Raw genomic sequence first — 20,219 nt, 5'->3', positions numbered from 1 at the left:
AAATAATATGTTTAAATATGAAATAATGTAATAAAGTTACACATTACAAGACACATTTTGTGTGATTTGCTTGTTTTATTCATCATTGGTTTGTACAGATATATTCTAATATTTTTACACACATAGAATAAAGGTTACGTACATTCAAATATATTGTAGGTACACTTCAATAACCACTAAGTAAAATACAGTACAAATAATTAATTAATATTCACTAGTTTTGGAATTACTATGGTCATTTTATTTAGTGTTTATAGTGTTGTGCTTTGTGAAGCCCTTTACAGTGAAATCTAATAAAGCACTACAGAAATGTGCCTGACTTGTGCGTCATCATTTTCTTTCAAATTTGTTGTTACCGACTAGTCTGTAGAGGTTTCAATGTCAATATTATAGGCTTGTCTGGTAAGAGGATAAGCTCAAAGGTACTCTGCACATCGACATGGCGCTGTTTCTCCACTCTGAAGTTCTCAAGCATCTGCAAAGGCCAAAGATATTGCAAACAGTTAATATGACATGTAAATGTTCCACAAAATATCTTGAAACTGCTCTTTGTTTTCTGCATGTCTCACATGGATGAGGAAGATCTGCATCTCTGTCTCGGCTATTCTGCGTCCTAAACACTGACGGGGGCCAAAGCCGAAGCCCAGGCTTCTGAAGTATTGCGTCTCTGTCCTCAGCCAACGTGAAGGCTGATAGTGCTCCGGGCGATAAAACACCTTGGGGTCTCTTCCCATTGCATACAGTCCTAACTGGACCAAAGTCTAAGCACAAACACAAGAAAGATGAGTATTGACCCTATCACTGCAGTCAACCTAGAAGCACTTGCATTATTTGTTTCTGCTGAAACACAGCTGCTTATACAAATATGATTAGATAATATATAATTTAACAGCTTCTTACCCCAGCTGGGATATGGTAGTTTTGAATAATGATATCTTCTGCAATGTATCTTTGCAGGCTCACTGCAACTGGGTGTAACCTGAGGTATAAAAGTTAATATTAAATATGAGTGGATATCTATTAACTTTATCACTTTGCAGCAGTGCATGGCATAATTTAGAGTTTTACCAATATTCACAAAAAGTCCTTATCAGAAACACTGGAGTACTTCATGTGTTAGTTGTAAATGTTTTATTATAGATGTGGAAAAAAAAACAGTATCTGGTGCGTTTCTGGGCAAATGAGGGACTGATGTATGAAAGTTTGTTCATACAGTATCACTACATATCTTGTTCAGGGAGTTCTTTTACCTCAGTGTTTCCTTCAGTGCTCCTTTAACCAAGGGAATCCGCTTCAGCATTTCCAGCATGTCTCCCTTGCTTTCAGCCCGAGCTGCAGCCACCTCTGCCCTCAGCTCCTCTTGGATGTTGGGGTGCCTGGCTAGTTCATACAATGTCCACAGCAGTGTTATAGAAGTCTGAAACACACACATAAAATTATAATCAGTCTTTTTTTTTTTAAAAACTGAATGAAATGAAATGTTTTTTGTGATTTTCTTTTCTTACAGTATCTACTCCTCCAGCCATTAGCTCAGTGACGCTAGCCTTGATGTCTTCAATGGACAGCTTGTCCAGCATGAGCAGACTAGCCAGGACTCCTGGGTATTTGTCTGTAGTGCCAGTCTCCTGACGCAGCTGCCTGTAGATGTTCTGGATGCAGCGGTCCGCTGAAGCAACAAAAGGAAAGAAATAAAATAAGAATCTAGACGATATATAGTAAAAACATAAAAAAAAGAAAATGACACTGTAAGCATTCGCCCTGGTTGTCCTCTGTTTCCTACCTTGATTAAAAATCCCATCCCAAGCTTCAACATGGTCATGCCACACCTTGGCTCCAATCTGCCTCAACAGACCGGGAGGTATATACAGCATGGGTGACGTAGTCTTGAACATGAGGGTGATGCAGTCAATGAAATGCTGAGCATCAGGGTCAATATAGTCCAACATCAAACCCAGACGCTCCCCATACAGCACTGAGCTGACCGCTGTGAAGGACAGAGTAAACATGAGAAAAGAATGAGCAAAATGTGAGAAAAAACAAACAGTAAAATTAATTATACTTCAATGGCAAGAGGTTATAATAGTCCTACATTCTAGTGCATATTTAAAGAGCTCTTGAGAAAGGTCAGTGGTCCATCTGTTTTGGCCACTTCGCTGTATCTTCTTGTTAAGTCTAGCCACAAAGTCTTGGCTCACTTCATCCAGCAAAGGCACAAAGTTTTCCTGCACCTTTGGGGAAATCACTTCCTTATTAAGAATCACTCGGTTTGATCTCCAGTCTTTTCCATTCCTGTGGGAATATTGGGTGTCAACTCAAAACTAGAAAGGCAATTAGGCACTAAATAAAATGACCAAGCATCAAAATATTGATCAAACAGAAATGATACAGGTAGAAGATAATAATACTACATACTTCAGTAGAACTCCATATTTGCGATTCCTGTAGTCTCTGTATGATGTCCATGCTTCAACTTTCAGCCTTTTAGGATAATGGCCCTCTGCTTTGAAGAGGATGGCAGCATCCTCGGGATTGATGATATTTACACTTTCGTAATAACCGATTTTCTCTCTCATAGGGACAAAGACAAAAGAAAATGTGAAATTCCATATCAGTAGCTTGTTTTCATGACCTTGTGTATCATCAGTCAGAACTTTTTCATGAACAGAAACCTTTAGCTTATATTTGAATCAGAAAATAACTTAGAATTAGTGACGCTATCTGTAATTTGTCAACGTATGGTTATTACTTAATATAAAAAGCAGACAGCATCTATTAGCAGTCATTTTATTGTTTATGATTTATGCAAACTGACTCGCCTTTCATACCTGTAAATAGGTCCAAAAGTGTTGAAGTTCTGCAGCATGATGCGGTGAAGATTTCTGAAGCCATCAAGTTTCCAGAAATTGTACAAGTTAGCCACCCCATTTTTCCACAGTCCAGGAATCTCACCAAAAGGCTTGACAATGCTGCTGCTCTCCGAATAAGTCTGCCTGACCATCGACATACTACTGTTGAAGCGGACACCTGACGTGGTCAGCTCTTCTATCCAGGATAGGGGTAGCATCACAGGGCTGCGCCACACATTCCACCTGGCCATCTCGACAAAAAAAAAGCTCACTCTGCTCTCCCTTCAGCTGCTACACTGGCTGCCCCAGGGACATGTGGTGCAATCGGAGGAGGCTGGTCTAAATACTCAGCCCCCTTGCTGTGCTGATCAAGGCTCTCTAGTTGATTGTTACAGAAAACACCACAGTACAGTTTGTCTGATGAGCTACATTAAAACCTGATGATTGGTTTTGTAGCATCCCAAAATAACCTTTCTGTAAAAAATGCATCATGAACTATTAAGACTACACTAACTATGTCAAGGCCTTCAGAAAGTTTGATGTCTCTCTCTCTATATATAAGCATTTTTTTTGATTTGTGATAAAAAAGACAAGGCTATACAGACATTCACTTTATAACAAACATAATCAGTGCATTAATGAAAACCATACTTCACAGTTAAAATTTAGGATTTAATAAATATCTACACACATTTTACTTTCAATGCTATTTCTTGATTAGCTTTATGAGTTCCTCCAGCTTCATAGCAGTCTGAATATCTCCTTGGATTTTAAGTCGGCCACTGGTGTAAGCAGTAAATGGTCGTAGCATGCCCTGGAACATGGCCAGAAGGTCACTGTCACTCATACTCAGTGTCACATCTGGCTCTTGACACAAGGGCCCCACCCCAGCTGCACCGCTGCCTACAAATCACACACACACACACACACACACACAGAGCAATGGAGATGTAATTGTTTCTATTTACCACAGACATTTGAGCATTGAGCAAGATTTCCAGCATTTATCTTAATGAAAACCATCTTACAATTATGACATATTAACAGCAACATAGGAACCATCACCTTGGCTTAAATCCACATAGTAAATGTGATGTTGTCCATCTCCTGAGGTGATGTCAAACTGGAAACAGGCCCCCACCTGGTGGACCAAAGTTTCAGAAAGCAGAAGCTTGACTCCATCAAGCAGCTCTTCAACAGAACCTGGTGTGGTTATGACAGCCTGAGGGGCACTGCTGAGCTCATCTGTAAAAGTTATACTGTTCTCTGAGGAGAAAGAGGAACAGATGTAACATACAGCATTATTATAACAAATGCAACTGCTCAAATGTAGTTCTGAGTGTGCAATTATACCTTGTTGAAGTTGTGATCGTCCACTGTGGCTCAAAAAATGCATGGCCAACTGCTGAATGGGGCCGGTGAGGCCTTCCAGTCCTGGCACAGAGGGAGGCATGATGAGGGGAGCAGAGGAGCTTTCTTCTGGAGCTTTTAATAGAGAGCCCAGAGTAAGCTCTACTCTGTCCACCTCCAACCCCCAGGGTCGAGTCATCTCATTTATGTCCATCTGTAGAGCAAGAAAGGATATAGGTTTAACCTGACAAAGTGAAAAGACAGAAGATGGTAGCCCCAGTATATTCACACCCACCCCAAGATATTCTCCAAGTTTAATTCTCTCATTTTGGATCTCCCTGACAGTCTTTTTGGTCAGGCTGTGGGTCAGAGCATTATGTGCTGTCATCCTGGTTGAGGCGTTCAAGTCCTGGACCTGTGGGAAATGAAACATACTGGGTCTGAGAGAACAAAGTATTGGTTTGTTAAACAACAGTTTGTTACACAGGAAGAGTTTTGTTGCTTCACTGTCTAGAAGATATTAAAAAGAGTGAGCGGGTTTATGGCCCTAAAGGAGAGGATCAGGATTTTTCAAGTTTGTCCTAAAACAATAATGACTTTCCCATACATATTTGAGAATAGGTCCTAATTGTATTAACTTTTTCTGCTCCTACCCCAGCCCTGAGGTGTTTCACCTGTATCACGACTATGCTGTAAAATTAGAGGGTCAAAAAACACATAGCCCTCATTCTGTGCAAAAGTGCACTCCAAAGTTTCTGTATGAAGCTGCAGCTGTCCGACTAAGCTAATTTAAATCCATATCATTTGAACTTAGAATCTTTTTAATAGTTAGTCTTAAATTTTCCTCATTTATTTTCTGGGGTAGTAGTTCTTTGCCGAGCTGCTAAACTACTAAACCTCTCCTTTAAGGACCCGCAGAAACAAATAAACAAAAAGTTCACGATGAGTGAATTGTGAATTCCAAACCCACTTGTTTTTGATATTATTAAATGTTGGCAGTTGTCTCATGACTGTGAGAAAGCTTCCTCAACTTAATGTCAGCATTCCACTGTTTTCCTAATTTTCTACTGGGTTTACTCATTTTATTGTAAATGTATTAAGGGAAGCCGGACCTTGTTTATTGTATTCACAGGTGAGATGTGTACTGATAAATGACAATCGCACTTTCCTGTATGAATGCATGAAACTTGGAAATACCTGTCCAAGAACATTGAAAACAATGGCAATGTTTTTTATCCATACCCATGCTATTTTTTTTTTAGAGAACTGGCAACTCTCAAATATAGAAGAAGGATCTCCACAACTTACAGATACAACTGACATGACCGGGTTCCAGATCCTGAACTGGATGTCTGCTCCCACTGACAACACACCACCATCTCGAGTAGTCACCTACAGAAGCAGCAGGACATTTTATAATAAACGTGAGTTTTGATCTTTTGAACCCAACAGTGGTAACTTAACTTTTATCACAATTTAAAGAATATAGAAACATCATCTTCTCATTCTTACAGAAGATCTTTATTGAGTAAAACTGATTATACAGTTGCCATTAAAAAATAAGCAACAGTTTCACACACATTAACAGTGTAACAACACTGTCATCTGTAGGACAAAGTAAAAAATGCACAACTAAGAGAACAGTTTAGAGAATTTATCTCAGCTAAGCTAAAAAAAAAACTATCTCATAGCATCTTATTTAATATCTTGCGTCTATTAAACTTGATTCACCTTTAGGAATAGGGCTGAATTTTTTTCTGACCTGTGCATCGTATTGTGTTTCAGTGTTTAATGACTTCAACAAGTGGTGGTTTACCTGACAAGGAGGGATGTTGAAAGCACGGGTACGTAGGTCTACTTTCTGCCACTGGTCAATGAGGGGCAGCACAAGAACAATGCCAGGCCCCTTTGGAGGACAGACTCGCCCCAAACGAAAGACTACAATCCTTTGGTAGTTCGGCACTGTCTGCAGAAAAAAATCAGTCAGAGTTGTTTTTGTTTGTTTGTTTTATATTATTATTATTATTGTGAGAAGGGTGACGGATATACCAGGTGAGTAAGTAATGCCAGATCGGTTCAGCTTACTTTCAGCACAAACCATCCTGTTATGGGAAAAGTTGCAAAGGTGCAGATGTAGACGAGGAAGATGACAATCAGGTTGCAGATCCAAGACAGCCATCCTTGGGATGAATCTGAAAGAAAAGGAACAAGACTCTAACGTTAAGTGTTTAACGGTAATTTCAGTGCTCAATCATTGGAAGAACTACTCAGCCTGTAAAACACTTGTGTGTTCATGTCCCTGACTTTACAGGGAGCTTTCTATAGTCTGAAAAAATTCATTAACATCATGAGGGGTGGAGTTTGAAAGTTGAGTTTATAGAGGTGTTCATGAGGGTCTCATGAAAAATGTTGCTGAACTGCATCATGGGAAATTGAGTTGTTTTTGAATCTTGGCCCATCCTGCTCTGGTCTAAATTGCAGGATATCTTATCTGTAGTTTAGATCTTGTTGTTAAAGGCACGTCCTCCCTGCTAAAGCCACTTCAAAATAAATACAGTATAGTTAATGTGAATGAGCTGCCTACCGGTGAAGTCGTTTTGTGAAACATTGGGGATGTAGTCAAACGAAAGTCCTTTGTGGTAGCTGGGCCGTGTAAAGCTGTCAGAGTCCACAAACAAGCCAGGAGTCCTCGGAGCGCTGGAGTCCCTTTGAGGGAGCAGCTGATACGACTTATTAAACATTATTTCTGTGCCTAAAACGCTTCAGGTTTTAGCTCATTGTGCTAACTAGCTTGAGTTAAGCTTTTCCGTGTTTTGCTGCAGTTCTTCTTTGTTTTTAATCGCGACTAGTTCTCATCATGTGCTCTCTAGCGCCACCCAATGTTAATGGCTCGCAACTGCTGTAAAACGATATATGTGTTCTCAATTTTTTTATTACTGCATTACTCTATTTTAAGATCCCATATATTAACGTTATGTCAATGTATTTGAATTAGATTTTTTTCTGTAGTGTTTGTTATTTACAAAATCGTTTTGCAATTCTTCTTATGCAATTCTTCTTGTGTTTCTGTTTACTCAATAAAAGTAGGAAAAAACACCAGACTTTATTATACTTGTCAAATCAAAGAAATACAAAACTCATATTCATTCACTTATATTCAAAGAGATTTTCATATACGACAGCAGAAAAGTTGTTTTTCTTACTCAGTAACTGCACAAAATTATTGGTTGTATCTGCAAAAGCCAGAATATGGAAACTGTACAATCAAGAAATGCTGGTTTAACACGCTTTAGTAGAGTTTGGTTTCCTTCGATGCTTGTTCAGTTTTTGAACATGTCACGCAGCAGCTTCTCCATGGGTGTGCTGCCAATGGTCCTGTGAAAGAACAGCTGCTCTATTTTCTCAGAGCTCACAAAGTGGAGGGACGGCAGCAGAAGTAACAGTCTCCCAAACCTAGATGGACACCAACAAAATAGAGTGAACTTATTGTCGTATGTGTATATCTTATGTTTGTTATTATTACAAAATTAATATACTGCAGGGTCACCTGGCACTCTGGCTGGGGTATATTGAATGGATGTGCTGACCCAGCAACACCTGCGACTGGTCCTGCAGGTTTTCCACCTGCTGTGGGTCTTTAAGGCTTCGTATCTCTGCTCCAGGAAGTCACAAATCAGACATTAGTCACATAATCAGTTCAACAATGAACACCCATTCATACATGGATAAATCTTTACCTGGCTTGAACAGTACAATTGCCTTCAGACAGGCAAACTCAGTAGGATCAACAGCCAGGGCCTTGAAGCGATTAAAGACTTCTTCCAGGAAGAGCAGGTCAGCTGTGAGGAAGCTCGTCTTGGTCTGCTGTGTTGAGGAAAGATGTGGCAAAGACAGAAGAGGACAGCTGCCCATGGGCAGGGACCACTGAATGGCACAGAGAAGGAACATCTCACTCCAAGCTTCTTCAAGGAGAATCACCTGAGGACATTATAGCAATCCATGTTATCAATCTAACTGCACAATTTATGTACGTGCAAATAAACCCAAAACACGTTAGTCAGTCTCACCTGGTCTCGAAAAGGCAAGTGAGCGAATACAGGCAAATTTTTTGCCCACTTGACAGATATGAAGAGGAGTCGTGCCGCTGTCTCATATATACTCTCAGAACAGCTGGAGGTGTATGGGGCCGTATGATAGTCAGAGGGTGTCTGATGCCTGGCTGAATCATTGGTTGTCACGTCAATATTCTCCTCTACTGTACATTAGAGAAAATGTGTCAGTCAATTTTTAAGACTTCTTGGAGTAGGGGTATTGTTAGTTTAAAGCTATCAAAAGTCAAATAAAATTGTTCTAAATTTTGGGTCTTAGACAAACCCTATATTTTATCACCCAGATAGGTAACAACAAATCATAATATTTTAAAACATGAGCCGTCTCATGTCAGACTACACATTGAGGTGTTCAGGTATATGTTAATGTAGCATTGTTTCTATGATCTCACCATCCTCATGCTCCAGTTTTGCACAGGTCTCTGCAGTCAGCAGGCTGACCATAAAGCAGTGGTTGTTACTGGGGTTACTGCGGGGCTTGACTGTGGCAGAGCTGGTAACAGATGAAGTGACCAGAGGTCTGCAGATGACTGATGAGTAGGCGGCAGACGAGGTCAACTCCTGTGTGGTGGCCAGGTGCTCCTTTTTAGAGTCCATGCTTATGGAGTCTAGGCTGATGTGTGCTGTGCTTCTGGGCTGCCGTTCATTCTGCACAGCTGCCAGAGGGACAGGTGAATAATATGCTATCCAAGAACATTGAAGGCTTTATGACATTTGTACTGTGAAAGGACATGTGTATAGTATAATCCACAATCAACGCGGTTAACATTTTCTCACCATCTTTGTTCATTCCAGCTTGGAGACATTTCTTTAGTCGACAAGCTTGACACTGATTCCGATGAGCTTTGTCAACAGGACACCTGCCAGTTCCAGCCTGACACCTATGATATTGACCAAAAAGTTTTCTAAATATACAGAAACCTAAAATGGATAGGATTACTTCTCATATGAGTTATTTATATTATTTGCATCTTGTTCACCTATAAATGAGTCTTCGTCTCACACTGCGCTTGAAGAAGCCACTGCAGCCATTACAGGCATAGATGCCATAGTGTTTACCACTGCTCGAATCAGAACACACTTTACAAAGCAGGCCTTGCCCAAAAGCTTTACCTGGGACTGAACATTTTTCTGTAGAGAATAGAAAAATGAAATTACTGTTATTATTATTATTTCATGCTCTTATAAGGATCAATTTGTACAGATTGCGCAAGTCTTATAACAATATAACATATAAGAATTATTGTTCTCTCTTTTTGTTCTATTTCTATATTGTATACAAAATAAACAGAAATGTTATAGACAAAATCTCCTACACAAAAAATAAATTTTGAATTTTAGTTTTTTTTAAAATTGTCTAGCATTTTTTTAGCTGTTGCATATTTTAAAAATAAGTGGCTCACCTGAGTTTGTTCCGTCTGTGAAGCCATTAGAGCTGTCAGAAGAAACTGTGTTAATTTTGGTTATGTGGTCATCCATTTTCAGGAATGTTCCAGTGTCTGAACTTCATGTAATAATAGTTTTTAGACAAATATGAAAAATAGTCCCAGAATTACTTCCTTTTTTTGTGTAGTTGCTAGGCTGGATCAAAGTATTTTATCATGTGAGCTGTAACACATGGCTATGTCTCCCCAAAAAGATACATTTAAATTAAAGTTAGTTGTTTCTGCTAAAACTTGTAGTTTACGCTTATTGATCAGAGAGTAACTCCAGAAATACGTGGTGTTCTTGATCCAGCACTGATGTCCTTTCTCTGATGTAATGTGGGGTCATTGAAGGCACTACTTGTCTTCTTGTTTCTGTCTCTCTGCCAGAATGAGTATGTGAGCTTGAGTCATCTGGAGGCTTTCTGGAAGAAGACAAGTAGATTAGCAGACGCTGTGTAAGCAAATGCTGATTTGTCATCCTTTTAATCTTTACTGTCTATAAGGGTAAATCAATCAGTCACACCGCTTACAGGCACAGCCATATTGAACAAAGGGGCACACTGGAACAAAAAAAGTAGAATAGTACCTCGCCATTTTTCATCTCACCTGCAGGGCTATGAAATAACTTTTCACAAAAGAATGAAGGCGACATCTGCCCATTCTACCCTGATTATAACCATAATCAACACTGCTGTTTAAAGTATTCATGGCCAGTCTGCCGGTCTTCATTCATGATAAGGATGATGATGCTGATGATGATGATGTTGGTGATTAATATTATTACTATGAACTTATATATTATGGACACCTAATTAATGCAGTCCTGTGAAACAGTCCTGCTAAAAATCCTTCCTTCATCTTGAACTGCATTATTGTTATTTTACAGAGATGTTTCTGTCTTCCAGGATCTCAAAGGATTTCTTCCAAAATGACCATTCGGGTGAATCTCTAAAACAGTTTGAATAAAAACTGAACATTGTCACCTTAAAGAAGAGAGGAGTAATTGCAAGGCTGCATTAGTTTTAGCAGTGTGTACCTGAAATAGCAAAAATTTGTTATGGACAAAACATAGTGCAGATGCAGACATTCCCTCTGTGCCATATTGGCCCTGGCAATGACACTAATGGCCTCAGGCGAAGCCACCCCAAATCAACAAAGTAGCTTAACCTTCTGTGAAATGTAGTCTCCCTCTAAGAGGGGGGGTCATGAAAGAGAGCAATAAGAAGAAAATCAATTAGTGCAGAGAAAAAGCAGTAAAGAGTTAATCTTAATTGTATTCTTTTGCCATATGGTGGCTGCTCTCTGGTGCTTCCACATTCCTAATTAGTGACCCAAGTGAAATTTACTGCTAATAAGGCTCCTAGAATGTTGTCTCTTGTTCCTTACCTAAAGTAATAATAGTCCTGTGAAAGAAAGTAAATAGTTGGTGTTCAAAAAGAATCATCAGCACCTGTGCTCATCATTTTCTGTACGAGTCTATCAAGCTACACTGATGGCTGGATTCATTCTTATTGATAATAGCATAGTTCCCTTTAATCAGATCAAAAGCAACAAAGACACTACAGATACTGAAGGGACTGTGCAGAGACTGAATGTCATCATGTCTGTAATGCTTATTAAGTCACTCTTGACTTCAGGAGGAGAGTTTAGTGTTTAAAACAGAACTCTTTCTGTTGGCCTAAAAAGGATTACAGGCTACAGGGTTTTGCACACAGAGCTATTTAAACTTAAAACCTGAATCAGTACTATAATCCTTGAACAGACACGTAGATTATGGATCCCAATGGATCCCAATTGTACCACTGCAAGTTTAAAGTTGCAATGGTACAGCTAAATTATAATAGTTAACCTAGATATCCATGTATATTTGTATTTAGGTAACTGGCTAAATATGTACTTCAGAATAAAAGAGAATGTAATAACTAGCAGGTACAACCGTATAGTCTTAAATCTTTATTCTGTCTTACCCTACTGCTGCTGCTATATAAATAGGAACCAACTTCCTGCACCTCAATTTTAGTGGGGCACTCACACCAAAAACCAGGTTTAATGGACTTGTATCCAGACTGGATGTAAAACTTGTGAAAACAGAATTTCAAAACTTAATATCTGTCTGTGAGAAACTGAAACAATACAGAAATGTTTGCGCTTTATTAGACAACTGAACAGAATTTTAGAAGAGAATTTATACTCAAAACACTGTCTATATCCGTCCTGTGGATAAGCCTGACATACATATTTATAGGCTATTTATAGGCTATCGGTACAGGCTATCGGTACAGGCTATCGGTACAGGCTATCGGTACAGGCTATCGGCTGTACCGATTATGGTAATCAGTTTACATAACATAAATGTGACAGTTCTGTTTGTGATCACTGATAATATTTTGTATCTACAAAAGCAAAGAATGGCCATGCTAGCTATAATTTGTTTATGCCATTATCTTGAGATCACTAAATAAAATAGCTCATTATTTTGAGAAATTGCTGTGATTTTCTCATAAGAACAAGATAAATGAAGCTGCTACCATGAGCAAACAAGCTTTGTTATCTGGAGATAATGCAATAACTGACTTGTGAACATATCAGCTTTCTGATAAGTGCAGGTTCAGTTCTCAATTGATAATTGTAAGGTCCCAGGACTCTGGAGTAGGCAACGGTAACTAGTTAGAGGTTGGGCAAGGTTGTGGTGAGGTTAAGCATCATAGAACACAGTAAGGGCTGAGGCTTCCTATTTTCACTAATATTGTGTTGTATGCAGATGTGTCAATGTTTAAATAAAATTTAAAAAAATGTATGCAAAGCAAAGAGGAAATAAAAATAAATGTACAAAAACTGTAAAAGCATTGTTTAAGTAACTCAAAAACAAAAACTGAAATTACAATAATTTGTTTTTGTTAGAGCCATAGACTGAAGCCCCACAGGAAATGCAAGATAAGAAAGGCTTAGAAGTGCACAAACCCTAGCACAGTAATCTTTGTGTGTATGCATGTGTATGTGCATGTGTGAAATAGTATTTTTTATTTAGAACAACCCTCCCTATAAAAAAATAAAATTAACATTAAAAAAGCCTCAGGTAAACTTAACATAGCCCCTGATCTTTTTAATTGCTAAAAGCACTCATGGCTGCTGACATCAGCAAAGTAGTGCTTTGAGATTTTGCCTCACAGGGATAACTGTCATGTTTCTTCACTCACCATTGTGATTGTTGTGCATGTTTAACTGCCTGCTGCCATGAGCCCACCAGATGATTATGTATTTAGCAAAAACATTTATGATGTCACTACGTAAACCATGGCTCAGTTACACATCAGTTCTTCGTTAGTTTACAAGTGCCTTTCATTTTCCATGGCTTATACCAATCAGATATTTTTCACTGTATTCATGGCTCACACACTGGAAGCACGTACACTGTAGACAAACATCTACAAGATATAATTTTATTGTCCTTCAAAGACTGTCCTTGTATGCTAGCACACAAATCTTTGCACCAGTCTAAGCAGCTTTCTGATATAATCTCCAGAATGTCAGCTATGGTCAAAGAGTGAGATTAACTTTTAAGGTTGTTGCTGTCTTTACGAACAAGCAGCAAGTTATACTAGATAATTATACTCTATTTTAAAACTTTAATCTAAGTTGACTTAAGAATTTGAATTAGATATAATACAATTTTGTACAAACCTAGAATCTAAAGTTCACAGTAAGTCGGTAAAGGCAGCAAAGTACTCTGACAGAATAATATTATTCTGTTACAGTGGCATAAGCCTATATTACACTGGACTCAGCAAGTTTCATCTGATCCCCAGTATGTGCAGAGAGTGGGTAACCACCTCGTTAAGCTTCGCTAGATTCAGTCCAGCCCTGTTTCTTCCACTTGCTCTCTCCCTGGACAGATTGAGGTGTCAGCATTATGACTACCAGGGATTTCCCCACCCTGCCATCTGCTGTTACTACTGTAATCCACACAGTGAGAAAATAATTTGTCTCAGTCCATATCAAAGCCATGTCAACTCAGTTCAACAGGTAAATTAACATCAGAAAGACTTGTGTAAACCCATGTTACTGCTGACAAAGGAAATGAGGAGATTATTCACTTCCATCTTATATAAAGCTCACAATCTTTAGCTCTTTATCATAAATCTAAATGTAAAATAACATTTTTATGTTTACATTGTATCACATAGTAAACTAATTACTTTTTGAAATGTTTAACAAAAATGCATGAGTGGTTCTTTATGATAAAAAAAACTGGAGTTACTTATGAGTGTTACTTCACACTCTCTGTGTAGATTTAATTTTGAAAGGATAAATGTCCTCTCCTCGTATTTATATGACACCTTTGAATGCCATTAACTGTGCCTTCTCCTGTAGTTTGTCCTCTTCCTTGCTCTGTCTTTCTGCAGGTATGCCTGGTCTTGGAGCTGTGTATTGCTGATGCCAAAGCTTGAGCCCACCTACCTGCACAGTGTTGTTTCTTGTTGCTGTGTTCACTATCCATTCAGCCAAACTGGTCGAGGCAGACGATCATCCAGACCGAGCCCATTTCTGCGGGAGGTTTTTTCCATTCAAGGTAGTTTTTCCTCTCCACTGTCAACAGGTGCTTTCTTATAAGGGATTTGTTAGGTTTTCAATAAAAAGTGCCTTGAGATTTCCACCTTAGTGAAAACCGGAAGCATTGTTTAAACAACTACATTTTATTATATTCCACTGCAAAACTACAAGCTACAGCATATTGTCAGTAATAATTTTGAAATCATAAAATGTATAATGTTACAGTCATCTTGTTACCATCAGATACAATACAGCAGGAATTACACAGCAATATTTTTGGTTTCCGTCAAGGAAGACTTTTATTCTTCAGCCTGACTGCTAAAATTTCAAAGTGAAAAATAAAGATCATTACACATATGAGTTAAACTTTCCAGAGAAAACAATTGAGTAAAAATATAAATATAGGGAAAAAAGAAAATAGAAGAACAGAGCATCAGTTTAAATGCCCCACTTAAGATTTTAATCCAAAATTCACTAAGAGATCAACTTTGAAGTTGATTAGTTCCAACACTCAGGAAAATCAAGCTATGTTAATCCATCCACCATCTTCAGACACCTAGGTACTCATGTTGGCAGTGCCCAATGGTTAGAGGCTCTGCCTGGATGCCACGCCTTGAGGAGAAAATAAAGCAAATAAATAAATCAGTAGATCTCATGAGAAACATCTTATTATAATAATATTTAGTTGGATTATGTCAGCAGTAGGCTCTTAAAAGATCCTGGAAGTAAAATACCTCAGGAGCATACAGCGAAAGTCCTGTAAACGAGGAAATGCTTTGGCCACACTGGAAGTCTGCTTCTCATCACTCCACAGTCTCTCTGCTGCAGCACTTGCCCTCGGCCTATGATTGTAAGTGCAATCAGTGATTCTTTTGAATCATTTCATGGTGTTGTGGCTGCACTTACTATAATAGGTTGACTAGTGTGCAGAGTTCAGGAGTCCTTGTAATTTCATACCAGAGACGGGGGGCGAGATTGGTGGCATCAACATATTCCCCCCACATGCAGACTTCTCCCCCTATCACCAGCTTCTTCTGTTCCTCGCTGCCTATGAGGAGATAATGATAAAATTACAATATATATTTAAAATGATAGGCTGGTAGTGAGTTTACAACCAAACAAAATCTTCAAACTCATCACAACAACAAATACTCAACAGGGCCATGCTGAAATTGGCAATTTGAGTGACAATTTATAGCACTGTGTTCTTAGGAAACTACAGGGTGGCAAGCATAGTGGATTACCCTACTCTGATATATTACTATAGTGCCATTTGTATCTTCTTCATCTGCATCTATGTACCTATGTAAAAACCCACTTTTACTAACAAGGACATGACAGTACATCCTACACTTTGGTGTTAATGTGACATTTTGCAAATGATTACTTAATATTAACATCAAAAATGTGATACATTTTTATAGTCATCATCACATATAGTTTATTGCTCATGAGTACTCTGTGTAAAGAAACTATGGTCTAAAGATTCATGGACTCTCTCTTTCCTTTTTGCTGGGCCGTTGCTTTTCCAATCTTTTGAAATATTAGTTTGTAATATAGTTGCTAATAGTAATATTTTATACTGTAACTGAAACTAGTTTTTTATATCATTTGTTGTGCCAAGTAAAGTACATTGGTTTCTATACTTCAAAAATGTGTGCAAAGTAATTCTGTATACAAATTGTATATTGTGTGGCATTAGGATAGAAAATCTCTCTGTACTGCTGATGTATAAATATCTGTCTTCAATGCCACCTAGTGGCATGACAATAAAATATAACATTATGTATTGCATTACCAAAAATATTTGGTTACATACAGTGTATGCTATATTTTACAGAAAATCAAACTTAATGTATTAATTATTATTACAAGCAAAAAACACCAGTTAGTAAAACGTCCACTACCAATCAGCACACAGCTTCTTCTCTAACCCTTGAAGGCGAGGGGCCACACACTGTAGTAGCGGGCCCAATTATGTTTGGGTCCTGCCTGGTCCAAATACCATGGAGAGGCCAGAATCACCCTGAGTCCTGCTTTAGTCACCTTGCGTACTTCACACAGGTAACAACCCTCTCTCCATACCTCCACCACTGATAGAGAGCTGCGCTGCAACACAATGCTTTAGACAGTCAGACTGACGTGAATTAGTAAGATAGCTACATTAGTGTCTTATCAGACAGAGTGTTGAAATTTTTTGCCACTTGTCTCAAACCACTAAACCTGCTGCAATCAAAACTTTAAATTTACTTTATGTCACAGTTGTGTTATTTGTTGGAGGTTACTTACTCGTTTATGGTAGTCAAAAACATCCTGCCACACAACAGATGTCTTGTTGAGAGCTGAAGTGATATTCACAATGCTGGAAATCCAGAAATGAATGATAATTGTAACATTGTTTTAACTAGTGTACTGTATTTCCCTGTGCCTTCAACATTATACTGGATGTTCCCTACTTCTCCATGTAGAATGCTTGCAGTTTGGTAAAGTCTACTCCAAACCTCATCTTCTGCATGAATGAGCGCACAGTAGGATTGGATCTCCTACGGAAACAAGTGGAAATGGTTTAATCAAATATAATTATGCTAATTATTTAAGTGCATTTAATGGAAACTTAAAATCACGTCACCTAAATTAAAGGATATGGGAAAGATATAATCATCGTGGCTTCTTTTTCTTTTTATGAACAACAGTTATTTGGCATACAAAAGAAAAGTGGCATTGCTGCTGTTCACCATTTTGCTGCCAAATTCAATAACAATATAAATGAACCACAGTAAGCAAAGCCAGGAAATCCTGGTTGAAATCATCAGCAGTCAGCAGGCATTCAAATGACCTGTCGCATTTCAGCCTACCAGCAGGAAAAGTCAACCTCATCTCCTCCTAAGTGGATATAGGAATCAGGAAACAACGATGACACTTCCTTAAACAGTCTCTCCATGAATTGATAGGTGCTGGGTAAAACTGGATTAATAGGACCAAAAGTACCTGAAGGGGTACCCCCTCTGTAGCAGGGAGTCAACAGGTTGGACTGCCCTGGGAAATAAAGGGTCAACAGTTAGACTTCACTCAGTATTTTGTTTAAATACATTTCTTGCATTATCTGTTGAGTACAGAACTTAGTTGCAACTGATGTAGCCACAAGAGTCCTCCAGATAAGAAATGAGTCAGACTTAAAATTTGGGACATATCTTGTTGCTGTTTCTGGTGTTGCAGGTTTGGCAGACAAGCCTTTTGTTTAACCAACCTAGGCATAAAGCCAAGTACTTTATATGTTAAGCTCAAAGAGCTGCAATCAATTGGATAAAAGTTGTTTTAGATTAAATGTAAATTATTTTGGTCTTGAATTTCACCTTTTCCCCAGGATTTGGTGTGGCCTGGTGAATCAAACTCAGGAAGGACCCTTATTCCCCAGAGCCTGGCAAATGAGATCACCCTTCTCACTTCTGACTGTGTGTAGATGTGAGTCACTGGATGGAAAGCCCCCTGAATCAGAGCCAGAAGACTTTGTTCAGGGTGGATGCAAATTTTCAGCATTTTCATTGCCCATGGATATACATGCAATTGGCTTGGTTGAAAATCTAGTACATAAAAAACCCAGATACAAAATAACCAAGTTGCGTCAAAATAAAAGCACATAAAAAACGGTTTGATTGTGTGCAGAGTCATGGTACACATAACATGAGGTGACTTGTTAGACCTTATTATTTAACACCTCTATTCAACCACAAGACATACCTTACTAGAAAGGTCTGGAAAGGTGTAGCTCTGGTAAGGGAATGAGGGGTCATCAACAATGTGCCAGTGCAACACATTGAACTTACTGTAGGCCATTGCATCCTAACAAGAAAACATTTCCATGAATATCACTGATGACCATTGTGCTCAAACACAAAGTTGAAGTTCAGATAATGTCATGTGATTACCAGAGTTTTTAAAATGGCCTGCACTGGTAAATAATGACGGGAAGTATCCAACAAAATTCCTCTGAACTGAAACCGGGGGAAGTCATCAATCTCTGTCTTATTCACAAAATACTAAAAAAAAACAAAAAAACAATTTTTTATGTAGTTGACCCATTTAAAACAAAGTTTATAACAAAGTTCAGTAGCATAATAATCATCTGTATTTAAGAAGTAATGACTTGATCAGAGTAATTAGTTTGAAATTTTTGAAAATTCTCACTTACTGAGCCTGAATCATCTTGATACACCAGCTGACTGAAGGTTTCCAGACCTGTGCTTAATAAGAGGATATATCACATATACCCACAGCAGTAGGATACTTAGGTCACATAGTATATGTTTGATGGCATAGGAAACCCAGTGCAATTATCTGGTTTTGATTAACACTTGTACTTTCATTCACATATTTGTTTACATATGTTCTTTAAACAACATAGACGTGATAATAACCTCTCACAGCACCCCACACTGTTTCTGCATTCAGCAATGCTTGTCCTGCAGAGACACGCATATTATCTGGAACAAAAATAAGACAAAATTAGATCAAGTATTGGAATCTGCCAGTTGTGACACATGTTGGAACTGTAACCTTTATTTGTGGTGCTCTGCCACAAATAAATAGGTTCAAACTCACATTTCTCAGAGGAGTCCTCCTTTGGGTAACTCTCACAGTCATCATGGTCAACACTGACCTCCACAGTAAAAGGTTTGTCCTCACTTAATTGCAGAACATCATTTGCTGTTGGTTACAAAAGTGAAATTATTACAGTCTAGATTAAAACTTTGTACATACAGAACTTGTGCACTTTCATTTTAGCAATGTTGCAGTCAAACTGGCTTTATTCTTAAAGCTACTGTATATTTGAAAACACAAATATGAGGCTGTGTTATTCTGGTCCATTGTCATTGTGAGTTTTTACAGAGGTTAGGCCTACACTGCCTGACCAATGAACTGCTGTCTCTACAAAGCCCATTGATCTACCTCAAAAGCCATCATGACAAAAAGGACGTTCAAAACAAAACCACAGTGCTTTTGGTTGCTTTTATTTGTGAACTCATGATGCACTCTTAAACATGGTTATTATCAGATCATATGCTCTCAGACTAAAATTATTAGTGGTATGAAGATTTTAAAATGACAGCAAGCAGCACAGCAAATCCTGGCCTACAGAAATTATAAAATGTATTGCTGCAGCAATAAATTTAAATATGTATCAGAGTATCAAAGAAACACTTGATATATTTAACATTTCACTAGTACGTTTGGACATATGGACTCCAACAGTGAAATCTTACTTTTATATTGCTATACTCACTTCCACCTACCAGATGTATAGTCTTGAAAAATGAGAGTAAAATATCTCTTGAATGCAGCATCCAGCACAGAACAGCCCTGCTGTGCGGCTGACCGTTTACCGTAAGCAAAGTCGAAAGCCTGTGGGTTCAGCGAGTATCGCTCTGCTGAGGAGGCAAGAGCCTGTGGCAATGGCCATACTCCCTCCACTGTGTGCAGGCCCAGCTGGGAGATAATTAATAATAGCAAATTAAAATTTGGACCAGTGTTTCCTCTAGAACCAAATGCGTACATGACTTTCTACGTCCAGCTATTCACCGTCACAAACTGACCTGTGCTAAAAGAGCATATGCAGTCACATGACTGAGGCCACACGGGGTGGGTGTTCATGTTTTTCTTCCCAACTTTACATAAATTGTTTAAGCATTTTATTTATCCACATTATGAATAAGATTAATATGGGTGTACTGCATCTGTATCTAGCCACTGTCCTCGTTTTATATTTTATCGTTCAGCTATTTTGTTAATTTGCAAAACGTCTACTACTTTCATTGTCTTTCATTGTACTGCTATAGCTCATGATATAAATTAGTAGCTAGTTATTAGGTGAAAGCTGGCGTTAACCCACGTGGAGTGGTGTGACGACTGAAACAGTAAACTAAAACTGTGGGAGACTA

The 20,219-nt window shown here is 38.5% G+C and overlaps 4 protein-coding genes across 7 annotated transcripts; all 4 read right to left on the bottom strand.

The window, feature by feature from the left end:
• Nucleotides 1–112: 112 nt before the first annotated feature.
• LOC113132936 (cholesterol side-chain cleavage enzyme, mitochondrial) lies at nt 113–3,241 on the bottom strand. The gene is made up of 9 exons (XM_026311386.2): nt 2,826–3,241; nt 2,413–2,568; nt 2,090–2,289; nt 1,781–1,984; nt 1,506–1,666; nt 1,251–1,417; nt 901–979; nt 570–761; nt 113–475 (listed from the first exon to the last, which is right to left on the bottom strand). Exons 1-9 carry the CDS (start codon nt 3,095–3,097, stop codon nt 353–355), a joined length of 1,554 nt encoding a protein of 517 aa, XP_026167171.1. The 5' UTR covers nt 3,098–3,241; the 3' UTR covers nt 113–352.
• Nucleotides 3,242–3,497: 256 nt separating this feature from the next.
• Nucleotides 3,498–7,051, bottom strand: stoml1 (stomatin (EPB72)-like 1). The gene is made up of 8 exons (XM_026311605.2): nt 6,781–7,051; nt 6,282–6,388; nt 6,013–6,162; nt 5,505–5,588; nt 4,492–4,611; nt 4,200–4,410; nt 3,912–4,112; nt 3,498–3,749 (listed from the first exon to the last, which is right to left on the bottom strand). Exons 1-8 carry the CDS (start codon nt 6,935–6,937, stop codon nt 3,553–3,555), a joined length of 1,227 nt encoding a protein of 408 aa, XP_026167390.1. The 5' UTR covers nt 6,938–7,051; the 3' UTR covers nt 3,498–3,552.
• A 465-nt stretch (nt 7,052–7,516) lies between these two features.
• LOC113132811 (photoreceptor-specific nuclear receptor-like) lies at nt 7,517–9,784 on the bottom strand. The gene is made up of 8 exons (XM_026311155.1): nt 9,709–9,784; nt 9,286–9,436; nt 9,083–9,186; nt 8,698–8,961; nt 8,264–8,451; nt 7,934–8,174; nt 7,744–7,849; nt 7,517–7,649 (listed from the first exon to the last, which is right to left on the bottom strand). Exons 1-8 carry the CDS (start codon nt 9,782–9,784, stop codon nt 7,517–7,519), a joined length of 1,263 nt encoding a protein of 420 aa, XP_026166940.1.
• Nucleotides 9,785–9,975: 191 nt separating this feature from the next.
• On the bottom strand, nt 9,976–20,152 carry hexa (hexosaminidase A (alpha polypeptide)). 4 transcript variants are annotated; one of them, XM_026310545.2, is made up of 16 exons: nt 19,575–20,152; nt 18,883–18,987; nt 18,699–18,764; nt 18,473–18,519; nt 18,210–18,320; nt 18,022–18,123; nt 17,637–17,769; nt 17,272–17,319; nt 17,139–17,166; nt 16,740–16,826; nt 16,573–16,645; nt 16,218–16,392; nt 15,241–15,331; nt 15,018–15,125; nt 14,191–14,895; nt 9,976–10,154 (listed from the first exon to the last, which is right to left on the bottom strand). In XM_026310545.2, exons 1-15 carry the CDS (start codon nt 19,834–19,836, stop codon nt 14,832–14,834), a joined length of 1,500 nt encoding a protein of 499 aa, XP_026166330.1. In that variant the 5' UTR covers nt 19,837–20,152; the 3' UTR covers nt 9,976–10,154; nt 14,191–14,831. The 4 variants fall into 4 exon arrangements, with proteins under 4 accessions (XP_026166330.1, XP_026166331.1, XP_026166329.1 ...); XM_026310546.2 differs by having other exon boundaries at nt 9,977–10,154; nt 17,139–17,319; nt 19,565–19,768; XM_026310544.2 differs by having other exon boundaries at nt 9,979–10,154; nt 17,139–17,319.
• Nucleotides 20,153–20,219: the final 67 nt, after the last annotated feature.

Source organism: Mastacembelus armatus, chromosome 6 (genome assembly GCF_900324485.2).
Source record: "Mastacembelus armatus chromosome 6, fMasArm1.2, whole genome shotgun sequence".
In the NCBI taxonomy this organism is placed as follows: Eukaryota; Metazoa; Chordata; class Actinopteri; order Synbranchiformes; family Mastacembelidae; genus Mastacembelus; species Mastacembelus armatus.
This window is presented reverse-complemented; position numbering and strand designations above follow the sequence as displayed.